Consider the following 25,471-nt stretch of genomic DNA (forward strand, 5'->3'; position numbering starts at 1 on the left):
GTTAGCCACTCCGGTCTCCTATATAAACTGAGTCCTGGCTAGCCTTTTGTTGCATGGCTGGAGGTTGTTGTTGGATATTGGAGAAGATGTTTGATTTAAAGGGGTACGGAAAGTATTCAGACCCCTTTAAAGTTTTCACTCTTTGTTTCATTGCAGCCATTTGGTAAATTCAAAAAAGTTCATTTTTTTCACATTAATGTACACTCTGCAATCTATCGTGAATGAAAAAAAACAAACAAATGTAGTAACTTTTGCAAATTTAATAATAAAGAAAAACTGAACTGCGGCCATTCTCCCAGAGGCTACCGCATTGCCACAGATTGAGATCTCGGCAACGAGATCTCGTCCCGAGAGCTCAAGAGAAGAGATCTCGGGACAAGATCTTTTTGCCGAGATCTCAATCTTAACATGCGCTGCCCCCGGCGGCCATTTTCCCGGAGGCCACCACATCGCAGAAGTGGATGTGCAGGGCCCTCCGGGCTTTCACAAAAGGCCAGCGGTGCCCCCGGCACCACAGAGCACCACTGCCAAATCTGCTGCACCAGCCTGGGAAGGAAGTGTGATCATCGCCCTGCAGCGCCGGACCGGGACCACCGCAGAATCGCCTGACTCCTGCTGCCGCCACCACAGTATTTGTAAGTATATTCCGACTATAAGATGCACACAAAAAATTTTGGGAAAAAAAGTGCATCTTATAGTCTGAAGAAAACTGTAGCCTGTACTCATTTCTGCTGCAGGCGCCTTTCCAAAGATGCCAGCGGACATTGTTCAAAAGCCCTGCAGCCAATCAACGGCAGCTTCATTCTCACTTCCTCTGCTCCTACGCCCGATTCAAATACCCTGACATGCTACATCACATAATATTATGTCATGGACAATTAAGAGGTTAAATATCAATCCTCAGTGGCATAACTGGTATGTAAGAAGCAATTCAACCACAAAGCACAGAACAGAGGTAGTGGTAAACTTGACTAGAACAGCTGCTGTGGTCAAGCAACACGGAGAGCCAGATAGAACATGGCAGAGGCAAGGTGAACACATAAGGCTACGGTCACATTTGCGTTGGGCGCCGCAGCGTCGGCGACGCAACACACAACACAAATGTGAACGCATGCACAACGCAGCGTTTTGTGACGCATGCGTCCTTTTTTTGCTTGATTTTGGACACACAAAAAATGCAACTTGCTGCGTCCTGTGCGCTCTGACGCGTGCGCCGCATGCGTCACAAAACGCAAATGCAACGCATGTCCATGCGCCCCCATGTTAAATATAGGGGTGCATGATGCATGCGGCGACGCAGCGGCGCCCGACGCTGCGTCGCACAACGCTAATGTGAACGTAGCCTAACAGCTGAGCAGAATCTGCTGAGTACTACTGACATCCTCTCAGTGGAAACCAACATATCAGGTGGTTATCTTGAAAATTTCAGCTACAAACAAATCTCCACTCCAATGAAGATCTAACGAGTAAAAGGAGTATTCTGTCACATCAGGAGAGGAATGACAATTGGAGTAACGCCTGTACCCACCGGCCAAGGCTGTGCACCATCAAGAGGTGTCATCACGATCTCTCCTACATTAGAATATGACGTGTGCATGATACCGGCTGAGGATGTGCACTATCAGGAAGTGTCGTCATCATCTCTCACACATTAGAATATGACAGGTGCATGATACCGGCCGAGGCTGTGCACCATCAGGAGGTGTTGTCTCCATCTATCTGACATTAGAATATGACGTGTGCATGATACCGGCCGAGGCTGTGCACAAACAGGAGGTGTCGTCACCGTCTCTTTTACGTGAGAAAATGACAAGTTGCATGATACCTGACGAGGCTGTGCAGCATCAGGAGGTGTAGTCACCATCTCTTGTACATTAGTATATGGCGTGTGCAGGATACTGACCGATCGTGCAGGTGACATTATAGGAACAGCTCAGCTCTGCAGCCAGAGCGGCATCCCCGGGACTGAGAGTCCGTGTAAGAGACCGGGAGAGACTTCTGCCAAGGTGGCCCAAGTCTGTAAGAGAGAGAGCGCCGGACCCCGGGACTGAGCTCAGGGCAGAAACATGGGGCTGTAAGAGGGAAACTGGGTGTGCCAAGGGGGGACACAATAATATACACATGGCTCCGCTCCATACACGGCTCCGCTCCGTACACCTCATACACACCCAGCTCCGCTCCGTACACCTCGTACACACGGCTCCGCTCCGTACACCTCATACACACACGGCTCTGCTCCGTACACACACGGCTCCGCTCCATACACGTCATACACACACGGCTCTGCTCCGTACACCTCGTACACACACGGCTCTGCTCCGTACACCTCGTACACACGCAGCTCCGCTCCGTACACCTCGTACACACACGGCTCCTCTCCGTACACCTCGTACACACATCTTCGCTCCGTACACCTCATACACACACGGCTCTGCTCCGTACACGTCATACACACACGGCTCTGCTCCGTACACCTCGTACACACACGGCTCTGCTCCGTACACCTCGTACACACACGGCTCTGCTCCGTACACCTCGTACACACACGGCTCTGCTCCGTACACCTCGTACACACGCAGCTCCGCTCCGTACACCTCGTACACACACGGCTCCTCTCCGTACACCTCGTACACACATCTTCGCTCCGTACACCTCATACACACACGGCTCTGCTCCGTACACCTCGTACACACAGCTCCGCTCCGTACACCTCGTACACACACGGCTCCTCTCCGTACACCTCGTACACACACGGCTCCGCTCCGTACACCTCGTACACACAGCTCCGCTCCGTACACCTCATACACACACGGCTCTGCTCCGTACACCTCGTACACACACGGCTCCGCTCCGTACACCTCGTACACACACGGCTCCGCTCCGTACACCTCGTACACACACGGCTCCGCTCCGTACACCTCGTACACACACGGCTCTGCTCCGTACACCTCGTATACACACACGGCTCCGCTCCGTACACCTCGTACACACACGGCTCCGCTCCGTACACCTCATACACACACGGCTCCGCTCCGCACACCTCGTACACACACGGCTCCACTCCGTACACCTCGTACACACACGGCTCTGCTACATCCACACTGTAAACCCCTCCTGACCCCACACCTAAACTTCCCCTCATCCAGCACCATGACAACCAGCACAGCAGAGTCCTGCATACACTGAGGCCCCTGATCATGTGACCCTGACTCCTCCCCTCCTATGACCTCATCACAGGTCCTGTGTGCACAGAACAGCCATATATGTGGTGTGCGGCTCTGCAGGTGGAGGTAGGTGCTGGAGATTCCCCATTACTGGGCGCAGGGGGACATTAATATTATATAATGCACTGATAACTCTTAACCCTTCACGACATTTAAATTACTTCTGCGTCAGCTGCATATGATCAGTACACCTGTACATGAATGTAGTGTAGTTTGTAAAATGGGATCTGTTATGGGGGATTCTGTTGTTCTGACACTTCAGGAGCTTTGCCAGTGTGACATGGCGTCCTCAAACCAGTCTCCTTCTAATCTTTGAACTGTGCCTCAAAAGTAGTATTCCCCCACATATGGGGTGTACTCTGGAGACATCGTGTAACAAATTGTACAGTTAATTTTCTCCTATTATCCCTTTTAAAAATTAAAAACTTGTGCCCATAGCAACATATTAGCTGAAAAAATTGTATTTTTTTATTTACTCAGCCTAATGTTACACAATTCTGTGAATCAAAGGTTTAAAATGCTCACAACATCCATAAGTGAGATCCTGAGGAAGTGTATTTTCCAAAATGGGGTCACTTGTAGGGGTTTCTGCTGTTTGGACATGTCAGTGGTTCTTCAAATGTGACATGGCGTCCGCAATCTATTCCAGCCAAAGCTGATCTCCAGAATTCAGTTGGCGCTCCGTCTCTTCCAATCCCTACTGTCAGGGGTGGGCTGGGCCTGGTGGCAGAGGGAAAAGTGCCCCCTAGGCTGGTCCCCCCCAGAAGCAGCCTCCATCTCGGAGGCTCTGAGGCACGGTCTGAGGATTTATTGCACCAGTGTGAACTTTTATGCAGCTCAGATCGCGCTGTCAGTGGGAGTCATAGGCTCCAGCGTCACCTGATCTGCAGGAAAGTTCAAGCTGCAGCAATAACTCCCAGTCAGGGTCAGACCCCAGTATACAGAGTCATCCTGCACTGACTGCTCCTGAGCCTGGCTTCAGGACATTATATATCTCATAGAATTCCATACGTTATAATGTGAGGTCTGCAGCCAGGTTCAGGTGTGATCAGTCCAGTGCATATAACACTGCAGGCATGTGCTCATAGTATAGGACATTAGTACACAGATTAGTGTATGACTGATATGTAATATACCAGTGGTGGCGACTGGTGAACCTATGGCACTTATGTCAGAGGGTGCACGCAGAGCCCTCCCGGTGGGCACGCGTGCTATCTCCTCAGCACTATCGCTGCCACCAGTCTCCTCAGCCCGCTCATAATCTCCCTCATCACTAGTGCCGGCGCCGCGACCACTCTCCTCTGCTCCTAACTCTCCCATCAGGCCGTGCACCGTTATATCAGGCTGCACATATGCTGAAGATGGAGATCTTGCGCAGGCTGTGGCGGCGGCACTATTGCCGAGATGGCGCACGTGCCCACAGGTAGGACTGATATATGAAGAGACCAGATCAGCATTGGAACGGGCAGAACTAAGTATTTTTTTTAATGTGAGGCCATTATACTGTATGCAGCATCATGTGTGGCCGTTATACTGTATGCAGAGTCACGTTGGACCATTATACTGTATGCATCATCATGTGGGGTCATTATACTGTATGCAGCGTCGTGTGGGGCCATTATACTGTATGCAGCATCACGTGGGTCCATTATAGTGTATGCAACATCATGTGGGGCCATTAAACTGTATGCATCATCATGTGGGGCCATTATACAGTATGCAGCATTACGTGGGGCCATTATACAATATGCAGCATTACGTGGGGCCATTATACTTTATGCAGCATCAAGTGCTGCCATTATACTGTAGGCATAATCATGTGTGGCCATAATACTGTATGCAGTATCATGTGGGGCCATTATACAGTATGGAGCATCATTTGGGGCCATTATACAGTATGGAGCACTGTGGGGCCATTAAACAATATACAGCATCATGTGGGTCCATTATACAGTATGGAGCACTATGTGTGGTCATTATACAGTATGGATCATCATCTGGTTCCATTATACAGTATGGAGCAACATGTGGTGCCATTATACAGTGTGGAGCACTATGTGGGGGCATTATACAGAATGGAGCATCATGTGGGGCCATATTACTGTATCAAGCACTATGTGGGGCCTTAATTCTATATGAAAGGCAGTGCAGGGGCCTGTTATACTGTATAGAGCACTGTGTGGAGCCCATTACACTTTATGGAGAACTATGTGAGGCCCATTACACTGTATGGAGGACTATATGGAACCATTGTACTATATGGAGGACATTTTGTGCACATTATACTGTATGGAGAGGTGGGGTTTACCTTTGGCAAATCACACTGTGATGGGGTCATCACTCTTTGTTATTCTATAGTATAGACACTATAGGGCGCTAATGTAGGAGTTGCTTTTCTAATCTAAAACCTCATTATTCTGGTTAAATTGCAGTGTTGGCACTTTGCGATAAATAAGTTGGCTTTAGATTGCAGTTTGGGCACTCTGTCTCTAAAAGATTCGCCATCACTGTAATATACTATGTTACAGACATCCAAACATCATCTCATGTCTATACAACCTTTATACCTTTAGCACCAATTGGTTGCTGGTATAAAATAGGAGTGACAAACTTGTATTAAAAATATTAATTTTTATTTAAATATTAACATGATATAAAACAGGAAAAGTTACGGAAAGAAAACTAAGGCAAATTAACTCATATCATTTAGAGTTTTAGCAGCATAGATATAATAGCAGCAAGAGTATAATATAGTCTCTATTGCCCAAAACCTTGGCTAAAATACATTAATATGTAGGATGTGTGCCTATATATAGGGGGCTATGTGAGGGCTCATACTGTATAGAGGAGGCTATGTAAGGACTCATACTGATTGTAGGAGACTGTGAGGGCTCATACTGTATATAGAGGCTCATACTGTATATAGGGGACTATGTGGGGCTCATACTGTATATAGATAGGCCATGTGAGGGTTCATACGGAATATAGAGGGACATGTAGGGGCTCACATTTTTTTAAGTGTCTATGAGGCGGCTCGTAGTGTACATAGAGAGGTTATGTGGAGGCTCATACTGTGTCTAGGGGGCTATGTGTGGACTCATACTGTATATTGTTGGCTATGTGAGGACTCACACTGAATATAAGGATCAATGTGAGGGCTCATACTGTACATAGGGGGACATGTTGAGCTCACACTGTATATAAGGGGCTATGTGACAGCTCATACTGATGATAAAGAAGTTATGTGGAGGCTCATACCTTATAATGGGGCCTGTGTGTGGACTTATACTGCATATAGGGAAAATATCAGTATACCTAAAGGGAACCTGTCACCCACAAAATTGAAGGTGAGCTAAGCCCACCAGCATCAGGGGCTTATCTACATCATTCTGTAATGTTGTGTAGCCCCCGATGTATCCTGAAAGATGAGAAAAAGAGGTTAGATTATACTTACCCAGGGGCGGTCCTGGTTCTGTTCTGGTCCGATGGGCGTCACGGTCCGGTCCGGGGTCTCCCATGTTCTTACGATGACGTCCTCTTCTTGTCTTCATTCTCCGGCGCAGGCGTACTTTGTCTGCCCTGTTGCGGGCAGAGCAAAGTACTGCTGTGCGCAGGTGCCAGGAAAGGTCAGAGAGGCCCAGCGCCTACGTACTGCAGTACTTTGCTCTGCCCTCAACAGGGCAGACAAAGTATGCCTGCGCCGCAGCCTGATGGTTATTACCATATGACCTCCACCTTTCAGCACCATGTGACAGTGTTCTGGAATGCTGTGTATATGACACCCTGTGACGTAAAAAAATAGATTTTATTATACTCACGTACTGGGCAGTCCGGTCCGATGAGTGCCGCTGGTCTTGTTCCAGTGCCTCCTCTCTTCTTGCGATGACGTTCTGCTTCGTTTGGATGACGCATCCTATGTCATCCACACAGTGTTCCCCATCGTGCTCTTGTGCAGGTGTGCTTCTGTCTGCCCTGCTGGGGGCAGAGCACAGTACTATAATACGCATGTGTCTGCGCTCTTTGGCCTTTCCCTGCACATGTGTAGCACTTTGCTTTTCCCTTAGCAGGCCAGATAGAAGTGTGCCTTCACAGGAGCGCGATGGGGAGCACTGTGTGGATGATATAGGACGTGTCATCCACACGAAGCAGAGCCGCCCCCACATGACCTTTAACCCCTTCACCCCCAGAGCTTTTTTCGTTGTTTCGTTTTTCGCTCCCCTTATTTCTAGAGCCATTACTTTTTCATTTTTCCGTCAATATGGCCATGTGAGGGCTTATTTTTTGCGAGACGAGTTGTACTTTTGAACGATACCATTGGTTTTACCATGTCATGTAACAGAAAACGGGAAAAAAATTCCAAGTGTGATGAAATTGCAAGAAAAGTGCAATCTCACACTTGTTTTTTGTTTGGCTTTGTTGCTAGGTTCACTAAATGCTGAAACTGACCTGCCATTATGATTCTCCAGGTCATTACGAGTTCATAAACATGAGGATGAATGACCTCGGGGAGATCAAAACATCCAACACCGTGGAGACACCATCACGTGTTTCTCAACTCAGTGATCCAGAACACTGCCCCCATCCCTTATGGGAAATATGGAAATGCATGTAGAAAAGCCGAGGAGACACCATCACGTGTTTCTCAACGCAAGCAATGAATAGCCAGGTCTTTCACCGGGAAGGAACAACCACGGGAAGGGCAGCATCCAATAAAGGAAAACCACCTATGCCAAAACATGGTATCCATCCACAGACAGCTGTTTCGGGGTATTTGCCCCTCATCAGTGTGGAGTAGGAAACTGGCTTGTCTCCGCGGCTTTTCTACATGCATTTGCATATTTCCCATAAGGGATGGGGGCAGTGTTCTGGATCACTGCATTGAGAAACAAGTGATGGTGTCTCCGCGGTGTTGGATGTTTTGATTTCCCCGAGGTCATTCATCCTCATGTTTATAGTCTTTTCACTAGGCACTGCTCCTAATAGCCAGTTTCCTACTCCACACTGATGAGGGGCAAATACCCCGAAACAGCTGTCTGTGGATGGATACCATGTTTTGGCATAGGTGGTTTTCCTTTATTGGATGCTGCCCTTCCCGTGGTTGTTCCTTCCCGGTGAAAGACCTGGCTATTCATTGCTTGCGTTGAGAAACACGTGATGGTGTCTCCTCGGCTTTTCTACATGCATTACGAGTTCATAGACACCAAACATGTCTAGGTTCTCTTTTATCTAAGTGGTAAAAAAAAATTCCAAAGTTTGCTACAAAAAAAACAAACAAAATTGCGCAATTTTCCGTTAACGGTAGCGTCTACATTCATGATCTGGGGTCGGGTGAGGGCTTATTTTTTTGCGTGCCAGGCTGACGTTTTTAATTACCGTATTTCGCGGACTATAAGACGCACCGGACCATAAGGCGCACCCCAAATTTGGGGTGAAAATTGCAGAAAAAAAGATTTTTTATAAGATGGGGGTCCGTCTTATTGTCCGAATTTACAGTATCTTACCTGAGGGCTGGTGGTGGCAGAGCAGGGTCACAGGAGGCATGGTGGCGGCAGAGGTGGGGTGATGCGGTACGGCGTGCACCTGAGCAGGGTCCCTTCCTGCTTAGGTGGGTGACGCCACGGCCTGGTGTCCATGGGAGGGTGGCAGCAGTGGTTACCGACAGGAGCTGGGATGAGGAGGCACAGTGAGAGGTATGGCGTGGGCAGGGTCCCTTTCCCCGGTGAGGTGATGGAAGGATCTCGTGGGCACATGGACTGGAGATGATGGAGGTAGTGGTGTACATTGTGAAGCGAGTATTCCACAGGAGCTCATATGTCTGAGTCCTTGCCGCTTCCCGGCGCTCCTCAGCGCAATAATTATTTCAGAAGCCGGTAATAAGTGAGGAGCTCCGCTATCGAGACACAACCACCATGACCGGACACTGCGGGAAAAGCGCCTCTATACTGCTGCGAGCCCTGCTGGAGGCGGAGAGCCGGCCGTGCCATGCGGTGCTGAGGAGCGCCGGGAAGCGGCAAGGACTCAGACATCTGAGCGCCTGTGGAATACTCGCTTCACAATGTACACCACTACCTCCATCATCTCCAGTCCATGTGCCCACGAGATCCTTCCTGAACCTTGCTGCACCCATCCTGGGAAGCAAAAGGATGGAGTATACAGAGTCCAAAGTCCCGGTGAGGTGATGCAGCTGCAGCAGCCCGGTAATGCAGCAGAGCCGGGTGAATCCTGTTGATATCGGTGGGCACGGCCATCTTCCTGAGGCCGCGCGTTCGCAGATGGAGCTCTGCTGCCCGGGGCTTCAGGAAAATGGCCGCCGCGATCCCCATCTGCGCACGCGCGGCATCCCGCGGCCATTTTCCTGAAGCCCCGGGCAGCAGAGCTCCATCTGCGAACGCGCGGCCTCAGGAAGATGGCCGCGCCCACCGATAACATCAGGATTCACCCGGCTCTGCTGCGTTACCGGGCTGCTGCATCATCTCACCGGGAAAAGGGACCCCGCTCACTGCGCCTCCTCATCTCCGTACCTCTGCTGCCACACCTCTGCCGCCGCACCTCTGCCACCGCACCTCTGCCGCCACGGTAAGCCTGCATTGCGACTATTAGACGCACCCCCCATTTTCCCCCCTTTTTTTGGGGGGAAAAAGTGCGTCTTGTAGTCCGAAAAATACAGTATACCATTTTGGTGCAGATACGTTCTTTTGATCGCCCGTTATTGCATTTTAATGCAATGTTGCAGCACCAAAAAAATGTTGGCGTTTTGATTTTTTTTCTCGCTACGCCATTTAGCGATCAGGTTAATCCTTTGTTTTTATTGATAGATTGGGCATTTCTGAACGCGGTGATACCAAATATGTGTAGGTTTGATTTTTTTTTTTTATTGTTTTATTTTGATTGGGGCGAAAGGGGGGTGATTTGAACTTTCATATATTTTTTTATTTTTTTTTATATTTTTAAACACTTTTTTTTTTTTAATTTTGGCATGCTTCAATATCCTCCATAGGAGGCTAGAAGCATGCACATCTCGATTGCCTCTGCTACATAGAGTTGAAGCACAGATCACCACTATGTAGCAGATATGCAGGGTTGCTTTGAACACCGACCACAGGGTGGCGCTCAAAGCAATCGGCCATCAACAACCATAGAGGTCTCAAGGAGACCTCTGGTTGTTTTGGCAATGCACCGATGACCCCCGATCATGTGACGAGGGTCAGCGGTGCGAGCACTTCCGGCCACGCGGTCGAGAGCTCTAGTTAAATGCCGCTGTCAGCGTTTGACAGCGGCATTTAACTAATTAATGGGCACGGGCGGATCGCGATTCTGCTCTCGCTCATTGCGCGCACATGTCAGCTGTACAAAACAGCTGACATGTCGCGGCTTTGAGGTGGGCTCACCGCCGGAGCCCACCTCAAAGCGGGGGTTCTGCCAGGTTAATATTATATATGATATGATATTGTTATTTTATTTTAATATGAATTGTAATTAATATGTTAATAATAATAATAATAATAATAATAATAACATTGAGCAGAATTAATTTCAACCTATTGCTTTGGCCTCCACGACAGTCATGGTCTGTCACGTGGCGCCCATACTATGTGTACAGACATCAGATGTTATATACAGGATAATATGTGACTGCTGTAACGTCTGGTGACTGTACTCATAGTACAATATACAACAGGCACATATTTTCCAGTACATACCATCTGATGCCTGCAGTCACAGTATATCATATACCGTCATATATTCTCCTGTACACTGGATGCGGTATACTGTGTGCACATCTGATGTATATACAGATATGTCACTGATATATCATATACCAGTCTCATATTATGTTGGATCCATATTTCTAAATGTAACCAGGTCTACTACACAGAAAGGTTACACTGTATGTCAATTATATTCTGCTTTAAAGAATCCTCCTATTAATTTTTTCCCGCCTAATTCTGTGTAGAGGTTAGAGTAGTGTCAGTGTGTTAATATAATCACTGAGCGGCATCTTCTCCATTATCCAGCACCGCTCTGCTTCTCCTCTGAGTGACGTCTTCACTCTTCAGATTCGCACTAAGCCATAATCATCAACATTAACAGAAATAAACACATGATATAGATCACTCTGTTTGTAATGACTCTATATATTAATGAGTTTCACTTTTTGTATTGAAGAACTGAAATAAATTCACTTTTTGATGATATTCTAATTTTGTGAGAAGCACCTGTATGTGACCTGTAAGTTTCTTTACAATGTAAGTCTATAGATCCTCATTTTGAGCCTTGTTCTCATGCTCCATAGACTTATATTGTAAAAGCAACTTACGGGTCACAGAGCACAGTGTGACCCATAGAGTTTGAATAGCCGTTAGGTGACTTAGAAGAGGAACGGCACTGGATACTGCAGAAGACTGCGATCTGTCAGTACATTAACACACTGACATGCTGCAATCAGTGAGTATCTTAACACACTGACACTGCACTAAATTAACATTTAGGGTATGTTTCCACATTCAGAAAACGCTGCGTGTTTGACGCTGCGTAGAGCCCCAGCGTCAAACACGCAGCGTCCAGATGTTACAGCATAGTGGAGGGGATTTCATGAAATCCTGTCTCAACTATGTGGTAAAACATGCAGGCGGCAGACCCGCGTAAACGGATATGCGGCGTGTCTTTTCAGAACGCAGCATGTCTGTTTACAATGTGGCGATGCTCCGTTGCCGAGCCGTAAATTTACCACAGATAATCATTAGATTAAAACTGCATCTAATGATTATTCACATGCGTAGTAACTGCGTAAACGCAGCTTACTACGCATGTCCATGCCAGCTCACCTGTCCCACCGCCGGAAGTCCCTAGTCCACTGCAGTTCTCGCGATAACTTATCTTATCGTGAGAACTGCTGTGCACGTGACGAGGTTATCTCCGGTCACTAGGCTGGTTCTCACGGTCAGCTGATCAGCTGGTTATGAGAACACTGCAGTGTAGGTGATCGCTGGAGAGTTATCTCCGGTGATCATCTACAGGCTCTGCTACATCTGGATGTCAGAGCTGGACTCGTTTAGACTGTGTGCACATACAACACACAACATACACCAGGCGACGTGCACCATGCGACATGCAGCATGCGACATACGACATGCAGCATGCGACATGCAGCATGCGGCATACGACATGCAGCATGTGACATACGACATGCAGCATGCGACATACGACATGCAGCATGCGACATACGACATGCAGCATGCGACATACGACATGCAGCATGCGACATACGACATGCAGCATACGACATGCAGCATGCGACATACGACATGCAGCATGCGACATACGACATGCAGCATGCGACATACGACATGCAGCATGCGACATACGACATGCAGCATACGACATGCAGCATGCGACATACGACATACGACATGCAGCATGCGACATACGACATGCAGCATGCGACATACGACATGCAGCATGCGACATACGACATGCAGCATGCGACATACGACATGCAGCATGCGACATACGACATGCAGCATGCGACATACGACATGCAGCATGCGACATACGACATGCAGCATGCGACATGCAGCATGCGACATACGACATGCAGCATGCGACATACGACATGCAGCATGCGACATACGACATGCAGCATGCGACATACGACATGCAGCATGCGACATACGACATGCAGCATGCGACATACGACATGCAGCATGCGACATACGACATGCAGCATGCGACATACGACATGCAGCATGCGACATACGACATGCAGCATGCGACATACGACATGCAGCATGCGACATACGACATGCAGCATGCGACATACGACATGCAGCATGCGACATACGACATGCAGCATGCGACATACGACATACATATAAACATACAGTACATATAACATAGAGTACATACTCACCATCACCTTGTCACCTTGATCCCCGAAGCCAGTGTCACCTGTAAACATTTTTAAAATAATAAACAAACAGTATACTCCCTGATCCGTAGAAATTAAATTAAAACGAGTGTCCCATGACGATCTCCTGTGGAGAGCAGCCACATCAGCTAATACAATGATGGAAGGTATCCTTCAGCAATGTCTTCCTCTGCCTCTGTGAGAAATAGTCCCTACTCTCACTTGTGGCACTGCTGTGTGGGAAAATTCCCACGCAGCTTTGCCATAAAGTGAGACCCTGAACTCAGGTCACCTCTTCAGTGATGCACTGCAGGTGCCATTGTCTCCTGTCAGTGTGTCACTGGAGGGCCTATAGAGCAGTGACATCACCCGAGGTCACTGTTCTATAGGGGAGATCGTCGTAGGACACTCGTTCTTAATTGGACTGCGCCGGACAGGGAGTATATGATTGGTTTATTATTTTTAATTTTTTGCAGGTGATCGAGTATGGTGAAATTAAGAATATTAAAATACTTTTTTCTGGCTGTGTCTTTTTATTTTTAACCCTTTTACTACTATAGGATTAGTAATGGATAGGCGTCTTATTGACGCCTCTCCATTATTAACCGGGCTTAATGTCACCTAACAATAGCAAGGTGACATTAACCCCTTATTACCCCATATCCCACCGCTACAGGGGAGTGGGAAGAGAGGGGGTAAGTGCTGGAATTGGCGCATCTATCAGATGCGCCATTTCTGGGGCGGCTGGGGGCTGGTATTTGTAGCCGGCAGGGGAAATAACCATGGCCCCTCTCTGGGCTATGAATATCATCCAGCAGCTGTCTACGTAGCCTTTCTGGCTATAAAACATAGGGGGACCCCACGTCATTTTTTTGGCGGGGTCTCCCTAATTTAATAGCCAGTAAAGGCTACGCCAGTTTTTCCCGTTTTTTTTTTTTTTTTTTTTTTTTTTTTTATTAAACGTTCATTAATAAACATCGGCCTTGCTATTACATATCTACTAGATGGTGGCCCGATTCTAACGCATCAGGTGTTCTAGAATATGTATGTAGTTTATTTACGAAGCATGATTTAAATGCCGCTCCAATTCGCGGCCGGACTGCACCTGTCGCTGATTGGTCGCGGCAGGCTGGCACGACCAATCAGCGACGCGGGATTTCCGTTACAGACAAACAGACCCTTAGATTATATATATATACAGGGGCGTAACTACCGCGGTCACAGCGGTCGCCATTGCGACCGGGCCCCGCAGGTCAGGGGCCCCGGGTTGGCAGGTCAGTGCAGGGCCGGACTGGCCATCGGGCACTTCTGGCAAATGCCAGAAGAGCCGGTGCCAATAGTGGGCCGCTGCACTGTTCCCCCCCGCCAGTGCCGCCGCCGCATTTAACTATACCGGCGTCTATGACACCGGTATAGTTCAATGCAATGATGGAGGAGAGAGCGTCTGCTGACGCCCCCTCTCCCATCATTCCCCGCTCTGCCTCTGACAGTACACTGCGGGTGCGCGATGACGTCATATCATCGCGCACCTGCAGTGTCCTGGGCAGACTGCAGCCGCCGGGAGCAGCGCGGGCAAAAGGAAAGGTGAGGAGAGTTTTTTTTTTTTTTTTCCTTTTTAACTGGACTGTGGGGCCATTATCGGGGGGGGGGGGGGGGGGAGATGAGATGTGCGGGCTCTGCTGTATATATCCCTGTGCGGGCTCTGCTGTATATATCCCTGTGCGGGCTGTGCTGTATATACCCCTGTGCGGGCTGTGCTGTATATACCCCTGTGCGGGCTGTGCTCTATATACCCCTGTGCGGGCTGTGCTCTATATACCCCTGTGCGGGCTCTGCTGTATATACCCCTGTGCGGGCTCTGCTGTATATACCCCTGTGCGGGCTGTGCTCTATATACCCCTGTGCGGGCTCTGCTGTATATACCCCTGTGCGGGCTGTGCTCTATATACCCCTGTGCGGGCTGTGCTCTATATACCCCTGTGCGGGCTGTGCTGTATATACCCCTGTGCGGGCTGTGCTCTATATATCACTGTGCGGGCTCTGCTGTATATATCCCTGTGCGGGCTGTGCTCTATATACCCCTGTGCGGGCTGTGCTGTATATACCCCTGTGCGGGCTGTGCTCTATATACCCCTGTGCGGGCTCTGCTGTATATATCCCTGTGCGGGCTGTGCTCTATATACCCCTGTGCGGGCTCTGCTGTATATACCCCTGTGCGGGCTGTGCTCTATATACCCCTGTGCGGGCTGTGCTGTATATACCCCTGTGCGGGCTGTGCTCTATATACCCCTGTGCGGGCTGTGCTCTATATATCCCTGTGCGGGCTGTGCTCTATATACCCCTGTGCAGGCTGTGCTCTATATACCCCTGTGCGGGCTGTGCTGTATATACCCCTGTGCGGGCTGTGCTGTATATACCCCTGTGCGGGCTGTGCTGTATATATCCCTGTGCGGGCTGTGCTGTATATATCCCTGTGCGGGCTGTGCTCTATATACCCAGGTGCGGGCTCTGCTGTATATACCCCTGTGCGGGCTGTGCTCTATATACCCCTGTGCGGGCTCTGCTGTATATATCCCTGTGCGGGCTCTGCTGTATATATCCCTGTGCGGGCTCTGCTGTATATATCCCTGTGCGGGCTGTGCTCTATATACCCCTGTGCGGGCTGTGCTCTATATACCCCTGTGCGGGCTCTGCTGTATATATCCCTGTGCGGGCTCTGCTGTATATATCCCTGTGCGGGCTCTGCTGTATATATCCCTGTGCGGGCTGTGCTGTATATATCCCTGTGCTGGATATACCACTGTGCGGGCTGTGCTGGATATACCACTGTGCGGGCTGTGCTGGATATACCACTGTGCGGGCTATGCTCTATATACCCCTGTGCGGGCTGTGCTGGATATACCGCTGTGCTTGATATACCACTGTGCGGGCTCTGCTGGATATACCACTGTGCGGGCTGTGCTGGATATACCACAGTGCGGGCTGTGCTGGATATACCACTGTGCGGGCTGTGCTGGATATACCACTGTGCGGGCTGTGCTGGATATACCACTGTGCGGGCTGTGCTGGATATACCACTGTGCGGGCTCTGCTGGATATACCACTGTGCGGGCTGTGCTGGATATACCACTGTGCGGGCTGTGCTGGATATACCACTGTGCGGGCTGTGCTGTATATACCACTGTGCTGGATATACCACTGTGCTGGCACCCAACACCATGTTGCAGTGCAGGAGATTCCTGTGACAGTCCAAGGCGTATCTAGGGGAAGGTGGGGCGGGTTGAGGCGGGGGGACCCGGGGGGGGGGGGGGGCCATTTGGAAGTTCACACCGGGGCCCATAACTTTGTAGTTACGCCACTGTATATATAATCATCTATCTATAGATATATTTATAGATAGATATATCTATAGATAAATAGATATACTAAACATCGGGCTTGGTATTATCTATCTATTATCTATCATCTATCTATTTATCTATTGTATCTATTATCTATCTATCGATATATCTATCTATAGATATACAGTATCTATAGATATATTTATAGATAGATACGATAGATCTATCTATTATCTACCTATCATCTATCTATCATCTATCTGTTATCTATCATCTGTCTGTGTGTAAACATTATTCTTCAATGGAGTATGTAAATAAAGAGGTTGGACAAGAAATTAAATCACCATTATTTTTGTATATCTTTATTGAGCTTACAAAAACACACAAATCCGCATGAAAAACACAAAAAACGCAAACAAAGTTAATGACTGCTTCTTAAGGTGGACTGTTTTGTTTGTTTTACAATGGAGGTGAGTATATACTGTATGAATCAATTCTATGAGGACAAAATACAATTTCCAAGCCACACACTTATTTTTCCCAACACTGTTTTCTGGGCTCTAGATGATTTTCTGCAATGACTCCATGTGATGGCATGTTACTGAATCATGATAGAGCACTGCGCACACGGTCATGATTCCCTGGAATTGCCAGCATAGTGCTCAGGAGCTGGCTAGAGTCTGAGACAACTCTCTGAGTAGCTCACTGAGAGAAGTGGACGAGAATCTAGTCAGCATTTGACCACAACTATCCATGAATTACTCCCACTTTATCTTTTTAAACTCTTGTAACCTCTACTCCCTTTTAAAATCAGTCAGAGGTAAACACAATATGGATGGGCTGCTGCTAATGGGCCACTGCTATGTACTTGCACCCTAGGCCAAAATTTGCCAGCCAGCCCCTGCCTACCGTGCATCCAAACAGTAGTTTTCCCCCACATATGGGGTACCTGTGTACGCAGTAGAAATTGTACAACAAATTGTATGGTGCATTTTATACTGTTACCCCTGTGAAAATGAATAATTTGGGGCTGAAGCAACATTTTTGCGGGAAATATGTATTTTTTTAATTTTTAAGGCTCATCATCGTTATAAAATTTAGTGAAGCCCTTGTGTTTTCAAGGTGCTCTCCACGTATCTAGATAAGATGCTTGAGGGGAGTAGCTTCCAAAATAGGGTCAATTGTGGGGTTTCAATTGTTTAGGCACATCAGGGGCTCTACAAACGTAACATGGCGTACACTATCTATTCCAGTCAGTTTACATTCCAAAAATCAATTGGGAGCTCCTTCCCTTCAGAGCCCTGTTGTGCACCCAAACAGTAGTTTTCCCCCACATATGAGGTACCAGTGTACTCATTAGAAATTGCATAAGAAATTGTATGGGGCATTTTCTCCTGTTACCATTCTCAAAATGCAAAATATATGGCTAAAGCAACATTTTTGTGGGAAAAAGTTACATTTTAATTAATTTTTTACTTTAATTCCAGTGAAGAATCAGCATCTTAAGGGTTAATAAACTTGTTGAATGTAGTTTTAAGCACTCTGAGGGGTGCAATTTTTAAAATGGTGTCACTATTGGGTATTTTTTGTCATATATGCCCTTCAAAGTCACTTCAAATGTGAGGTGATCCCTAAAAAATGGTGTTGTAAAAATGAGAAATCGCTGGTCAACTTTTAAGCCTTATAACTTCCTAACAAAAAAAAATATGTTTCCAAAATTGTGCTGATGTAAAGTAGACCTGTGGGAAATGTTTTTTATTAACTATTGTATGTGACATAGCAAGGGCATAAAAATTAAAAGATTGAAAATTGAGAAATTTTCAAAATGATAGCCAAAATTCTGATATTTTCACAAATAAATGTAAAACATATTGACCCAAATTTACCACTATCATAAAGTGCAATGTGTCCTGAAAAGGCAATTTCAGATTCACTGGGATACGTTAAAGCATTCCAGAGTTATTGCCACATAAAGTAACACTGGTCAAAATTGTAATATTTGGCCAGGTCATGAAGGTGAAAATAGGCTTGGGGGAAGAGGTTAGTATCATTTTTGGTTAACAAAAGACAGGCGGCCGCTCCTCTATCTATTCTGAGTATTAAATGTACAATTACATATGGGGAATATTTGTTGTATGACGTTTCCACAATAATATCTCTTTACTTGGAAATAAATTTCGCTTTTATGTCATCAATCTCCAAGTACAAGAACATGTTTTTTTTCAGGCTGCCATTTAAACATTCAACACCCTGCGATCACATAGCGAGATGCTGATGTAACATTTCACCACTTGGATGAGACGGCCGCTATTGAATACAGCATCTAAGTAGTTATTCAACCCTTACAATTTGCGTCATGTAATAATATGTGACAGTAAGAAAACTGCCTCTGCATTGTGATGTAAAATAACGGCATATATCAGGAAGAGATGAAAGGGATTTTCCAACAATCGAAAAATGAAAAACACAAAATCCATACATCACTTCTCCTGTAATCCTTTATAATGTTACATTGGCTTCATCTTCTCCCCATTCAGGGCCCTACAATATCGGATCCTCTCAGTGGAGATCTTCTACATAAAACAATTTTCCTGATTGACCCATCAAGGATGGATAGGGACAGAGATAGGAGGCCAGAGAAGATATTACACCTCATCCTAGAGATCCTCTTTCGGCTTACTGGAGAGGTGAGAGATTCTGATCACGTCACATTACATCATTGTCATCTATGGGAATAACAGATGGACAGAACTGGAGAAGTAAGGACTCTGAAAATGTCTGTAGTGAGATTTACTAATGTGCCTCTCCATAACCAGGAATACACAGTAGTGAAGAAGACCTCTAGTGAGCGCTGTCAGGCCCCTGTGTCTGAGGGATGGGGAAGACCCCTGAGCCCAATCACGGGGCTTCCACCTCACCCCTTGGTACATGAGGACATCAATAACCAGAAGATCCTAAAACTCACCTACAAGATGATTGAGCTGCTGACTGGAGAGGTAACACTGCTGGGAATCCTGGGACATTATACCGTAACGCTATGAAGGGATCCGGGGAGATGACGGTATCATTGTATGTGTCAGGTTCCTATAAGGTGTGAGGATGTCACCATCTATTTCTCCATGGAGGAGTGGGAGTACTTAGAAGTACACAAAGATATGTACAAGGACATCAAGATGGAGGTTCCCCAACCCCTCACATCACCAGGTAATAGACAGGACTAAATACACACGGCCTATAATTATCTGTATGTAAAGAATGAATTCAGTCCCTGTATGTGTTTCCTCCAGCTCTATCCAGTAAGAGGACAACACCAGAGAAATGTCCCCATCCTCTTCTTCCACAGGCCTGTAAACAAGAAAATCCCAATGTTCCTCAAGATCATCAGGTAGATGGAGAGAAGGTGTCACAAGATCTCCCAATGATGTGTAGACGGTTGTGAAGGTCTTGTGTTCAGTCTTGTTTTATCCACCAGTATTATATGTTTTATACTTGTGTATTGAGAATGGTGGAGATGGCAGGATTAGAGCTGATCATAGATGTGACTTCTCCATCTTTCTGTGACTTTTACAATATTTGTTTCAGGGTAAAGATCTGACCCATATTAATACTACAGAGACATATGTGAGGGGTGATGATCGGTGTAAAGAGGAGATTCCTACAGCTAACAGCCCAGGTGAGTAGTAACCACTAAATGCAAAGAAGTCACAGATTCTCCTCACTCACTGGCTGTGGCTACGTTTTTGGTTGTGTTCTCCATTCATATCACAATCATGTGGTCTCCATTCTGTCACTAGTTTAGACATGTACAGTGAAGGAAATAATTATTTGATCCCTTGCTGATTTTGTAAGTTTGCCCACTGACAAAGACATGAACAGTCTATAATTTTAAGGGTAGGTTAATGTTAACATTGAGAGAGAGAATATCAAAAATAAAATCCAGAAAATCACATTGTATAAATTATATAAATTTATTTGCATTTTTTTGCAGTGAGAAATAAGTATTTGATCCCCTACCAACCATTAAGAGTTCTGGCTCCTAAAACCCAGGTGCTTTACATAGTCACCTTTATAAAAGAGTTTTGTCCACAGACTCAATTAATCAGACTCTTAACCTCTACAACATGAGCAAGACCAAAGAGCTTTCCAAGGATGTCTGGGACAAGATCATAGACCTGCACAAAGCTGGAATGGGCTACAAAACCATAAGTAAGATGCTGGGTGAGAAGGAAACAACTGTTGGTGCAATAGTAAGACAATTGAAGAAATACAAAATGACTTTCAATCGGCATCAATCTGTGGCACCATGCAAAATCACTCCTCGTTGGGTATCCTTGATCATGAGGTAGATGGAAGATCAGCCTAAAACTACACAGGGGGAACTTGTTAATGATCTCAAGGCAGCTGGGACCACAGTCACCAGGAAAACCATTGCTAACACATTACATCGTAAAGGTTGAAAATCCTGCAGTGCCCGCAAGGTCCCTCTGCTCAAGAAGACACATGTGCAGGCACATCTGAAGTTTGCCAATGATTCTGGGAGTGATTGGGAGAAGGTGCTGTGGTCGGATGAGACAAAAATTGAGCTCTTTGGCATTAACTCAACTCTCCGTGTTTGGAGGAAGAGAAATGGTGCCTATGACCCAAAGAACACCGTCCCCACTGTCAAGCAAGGAGGTGGAAACATTATGTTTTGAGGGGGTTTCTCTGCTAAGGGCAGAGGACTACTTCACCGCATCAGTGGGAGAATGGATGTAGACATGTACCGTAAAATCCTGAGTGACAACCTCCTTCCCTCCACCAGGACATTAAAAATTGGTCATGGCTGGGTCTTCCAGCAAGACAATGACCCAAATCATGCAGTCAAAGCAACAAAGGAGTGGCTCACAAAGAAGCACATTAAGGTCATGGAGTGGCCTAGCCAGTCCGCAGACATTAATCCCATAGAAAACTTATGGAGGGAGTTGAAGCTCCAAGTTGCCAAGCGACAGCCTCAAAATCTTAATGATTTAGAAATGATCTGCAAAGAGGAGTGGACCAAAATTCCTCCTGACATGTGCGCAAACCTCATCATCAACTACAAAAAAGTCTGACTGCTGTGCTTTCCAACAAGGGTTTTGCCACCAATATTAAGTCTTGTTTGCCAGATGGATCAAATACTCATTTCTCACTGCAAAATGTAAATACATTTATATAATTTATACCACGTGATTTTTCTGGAATTTATTTTTGATATTCTATCTCTCAATGTTAAAATTAACCTACCCTTAAAATTATAGACTGTTCATGTCTTTGTCAGTGGGCAAACTTGCAAAATCAGCAAGGGATCAAATGATTATTTCCTTCACTGTATATAAGAAAATGTACTGGGAGTCATCCATTGTTAAATCTGATAGGCCACAAAATAAAAATCCTCGTTATTAGAATAGTAAATTAAGTGTAATTTTTAACCTTGACTAAGTGTGTATTTCTGTACAATAACACCACAGTTTTTCTTTATCCTGACTTTTCAGTTTCTGTGAGAAGAGTGATTAACTTAGAAGAAGTTCACGATAAGCTGCACAAAAAAGTTACATGTCTGCCGTGATATATCTCTAAGCCGTGCATGATTGATGGCTGTAATGATTCTAAAACATAATTTCCATGATGTTTTAGATCCTAAGGATTTCAACTGCACAGTCTATCCTTAAATACGAAAAACTAATTATACTTTCTTTATTTTTCTGGTCAGGGCTCCAGTGGTCCATTATAAATTAGTGTAATTCTGATTTAGTGTTGTGCGTTAAAAAGTTCTCTCTGAATGTCTAATATTTCTTCAAGAAGTTAATCTCACAGAAAATATTGGTTAGTTTGGATTGCCAAGTTCTTCCAAGTTCCCAGAGATGTAGAGATATTTGGCTTTGAGAGTGCGGATTTTGCTGGATTATTTTTGATAGATTTTCAGTCCACTATTATCTATTTAAGAGGCAGAAAGGACAAAAAGAACCGAACATCATGAACTAGTGGTTCGTGCTGAGGTCTAGTGTTATATTGTAAACTGTTTTTGTCTTACTGAATTTTGCTACATAAATTTGCAATTTTTCATGTATATTTTATATAGATATGTTGTAAAATCATACATTTTACAATTATTTTTTTTTAAATTAATAATTGGTTTTATTCTTTGCAGATGACTGTTTGAGGAGATCAGAGGGACAGATGACCGCTTCAGTTTTTAATTCAAATGACCTTGAGGCCACAAAAGATTCAACTGAAGTGTATGCTACTAGTTCAGATATACCATTTTCCCTTCACGGCACCGATCTAACATCTGATCCTATTAAACAAGTTCTACCTTCTGATTCATCACAGACTATCAGTAAAAATAAACACATAAGGGGCATTAAATATCAAAGTGCCCTTACAACAAATAAGCCATTTTTACATTGTGAGTATGGAGATAATGTTTCCCTCAAGATGTCTTCTGTTGTACTTCAAAAAATTCACAAAAAAGATAAAAGATTTTCTTGTTTAGAGTGTGGGAAATATTTTAACCAGAAATCACAGCTTGTTACACATGAGAGAGTGCACACAAGAGAGAAGCCATATTCATGTTCAGAATGTAGAAAATATTTTGCAGATAAACGAAATCTTATTAAACACCAGAAAATTCACACAGGGGAGAAGCCATATTCATGTTCAGAATGTTGGAAAGGTTTTGCAGATAAAACACATTTAGTCATTCATCAAAGAACTCACACAGGGGGGAAGCCATATTCATGTCCACAATGTGAGAAATGTTTCACAGTCAACTCAAATCTTGTTAAACATGAGAAAACTCACATAGGAGAGAAACAATTTCCATGTTCAGGATGTGAGAAATATTTTAAACAGAATTCGGATCTTGATAAACATGAGAGAATTTGTACAGGGAAGAAGACTTTTTATTGTTCAGAATGTGAGAAATGTTTTACATCTAAATCAAGTCTAGTGAAACACCAAAGAATTCACACAGGTGAGAAGCCATATTTATGTTCAAAATGTGGGAAAAGTTTTAACAGGAAATCAAATCTTGTTAGGCACCAGAGAATTCACACAGGAGAGAAGCCTTTTTCATGTTCAGCATGTGGGAAATGTTTTCCAGATATATTACGACTTGGTAAACATCAGAGAAGTCACACAGGGGTAAAGCCATATTCATGTTCAGAATGTGGGAAATGTTTTGCAGATAAATCAAATCTTATTATACATCAGAGAATGCACACAGGGGAGAAGCCATATTCATGTTCCTTATGTGGGAAATGTTTTACTCATAAATCATTTTTAGTTGCACATAAGAGAACTCATACAGCAGAGAAGCCATTTTCATGTTCAGAATGTGGAAAAATTTTCCGAGAGATATCACATTTTATTAAACATCAGAGAAATCACACAGGGAAGAAACCATTTTCGTGTTCAGAATGTGGGAAATATTTTAATGATAAATCAAATCTTGTTAGGCACCAGAGAATTCACACAGGGGAGAAGCCTTTTTCATGTTCAGAATGTGGGAAATGTTTTGCAGACAAATCAAATCTTGATATACATCAGAGAGGTCACACAGGGAGTAAGCCATATTCATGTTTAGAATGTGGTAAATGTTTTACTCATAAATCATTTTTAGTTGTACATGAGAGAACTCACACAGGGGAGAAGCCATTTTCATGTTTAGAATGTGGGAAATGTTTTGCACAAAAAATAAATCTTGTTGGACATCAGAGAATTCACACAGGGGAGAAGCCACATTTATGTTCAGAATGTGGGAAATGTTTCACCCACTATTCAGAACTATTTAAGCATAAAAAAATTCACACACAGAAAAAATTAATATAATACATATAAAGTTAGAAAAGCTTTATTTGCAAATCATATATTGTTGACCATCAAAACATCTCAAGCAGGGAGAAACCATATATTTTAGTGACAAATGGTACAAGAAAACATTTAACAGTTAGAGTAAAGATAAGTAAATGAGAAAAATAAAAAGTTGCATTAGAAATAAAAAATATACCTGAAATATTACCTGAAATGCAAATAAAAAGCAATATTTCACATGCACTGTATATTTCACTTTGTTGAATATTCACTATATGGAGAAAAGTATTGCAACGTTCCTTTGCAAAGCCAAAAAACTGAGCCAGACTATAAGCTGGTAAACATGCAAAGTGTAAGAGCACATTCACACTGTGACCATTTCATAGACAAAACCCAAGAACAAAAAAAAATAGCATATACCCTACAGCAAGTAAATCAGTAAATGGTGGTAAGCATAAAAGCTTGGTAAGGTTTTAATAGTAGAGACAGATTAGGACTGTCACGATGGGTACACCTTGACGTGGTGGAACGGCTTGTATGCTTTTTTGATCATAATAACGTTAACCAAGTACCCCATGTTATTTACAGTTACTATTACCATTTACTGATTTGCTTGCTGTTGGGTATATGCTCAATTTTGGGTTTTTTGCTTTTATTTTGGGGTATTTTCTTACAATAATCTGTCTAAGGGTACGTACCTATATGCGAGAAAAACGGATGAGTGCAATCCGATAAACATTTGGATTGCGCTCTGACCAATGTTATTCAATGAGTTACATCTCATCTGCAATTTTTTTTTCTTCTCCGCTGAAATTGGACTGAGAAAAAAATTGCAGCATTCTGCTATTTAGTGCGTATCTCGGACGAGACTCGCCAATGCAAGTCAATGGATGTGAGAAAAAAATTGCACAGCACTCAGACCATGTAAGTGCAGTCCTATTTTTACTCATCGTTGTCCTTTGAAAAGCCGACAATTCATGTGCTGCATACAGCAATATCACACTGACAGGTTAGAATAGAATAGACATTGACACATAGAATATATACATTTATATATACATACAGTACAGACCAAAAGTTTGGACACACCTTCTCATTTATAGATTTTTCTGTATTTTCATAACTAGAAAAATCGTACATTCACACTGAAGGCATCAAAACTATGAATT

The 25,471-nt window shown here is 44.8% G+C and overlaps 1 protein-coding gene across 2 annotated transcripts in view; it reads left to right on the forward strand.

The window, feature by feature from the left end:
- Window positions 1–24,554, forward strand: part of LOC143767458 (uncharacterized) — a 158,723-nt gene extending 134,169 nt beyond the window's left edge. Inside the window, exons 1-7 of one of the 2 annotated variants that reach the window (XM_077255809.1) lie at window positions 3,262–3,290; window positions 19,010–19,159; window positions 19,289–19,468; window positions 19,553–19,676; window positions 19,760–19,857; window positions 20,055–20,145; window positions 22,639–24,554. In XM_077255809.1, coding sequence (XP_077111924.1) covers window positions 3,264–3,290; window positions 19,010–19,159; window positions 19,289–19,468; window positions 19,553–19,676; window positions 19,760–19,857; window positions 20,055–20,145; window positions 22,639–24,320 — 2,352 coding nt within the window. In that variant the 5' untranslated portion in view covers window positions 3,262–3,263 and the 3' untranslated portion in view covers window positions 24,321–24,554. Of the gene's footprint in view, window positions 1–3,261; window positions 3,291–19,009; window positions 19,160–19,288; window positions 19,469–19,552; window positions 19,677–19,759; window positions 19,858–20,054; window positions 20,146–22,638 lie in introns of those variants that run through there. The other variant, XM_077255810.1, reaches the window with a different exon arrangement.
- The last annotated feature ends 917 nt before the right edge of the window (window positions 24,555–25,471 follow it).

The sequence above is a fragment of the Ranitomeya variabilis genome, chromosome 4 (assembly GCF_051348905.1).
Source record: "Ranitomeya variabilis isolate aRanVar5 chromosome 4, aRanVar5.hap1, whole genome shotgun sequence".
NCBI classification, from domain to species: domain Eukaryota; kingdom Metazoa; phylum Chordata; class Amphibia; order Anura; family Dendrobatidae; genus Ranitomeya; species Ranitomeya variabilis.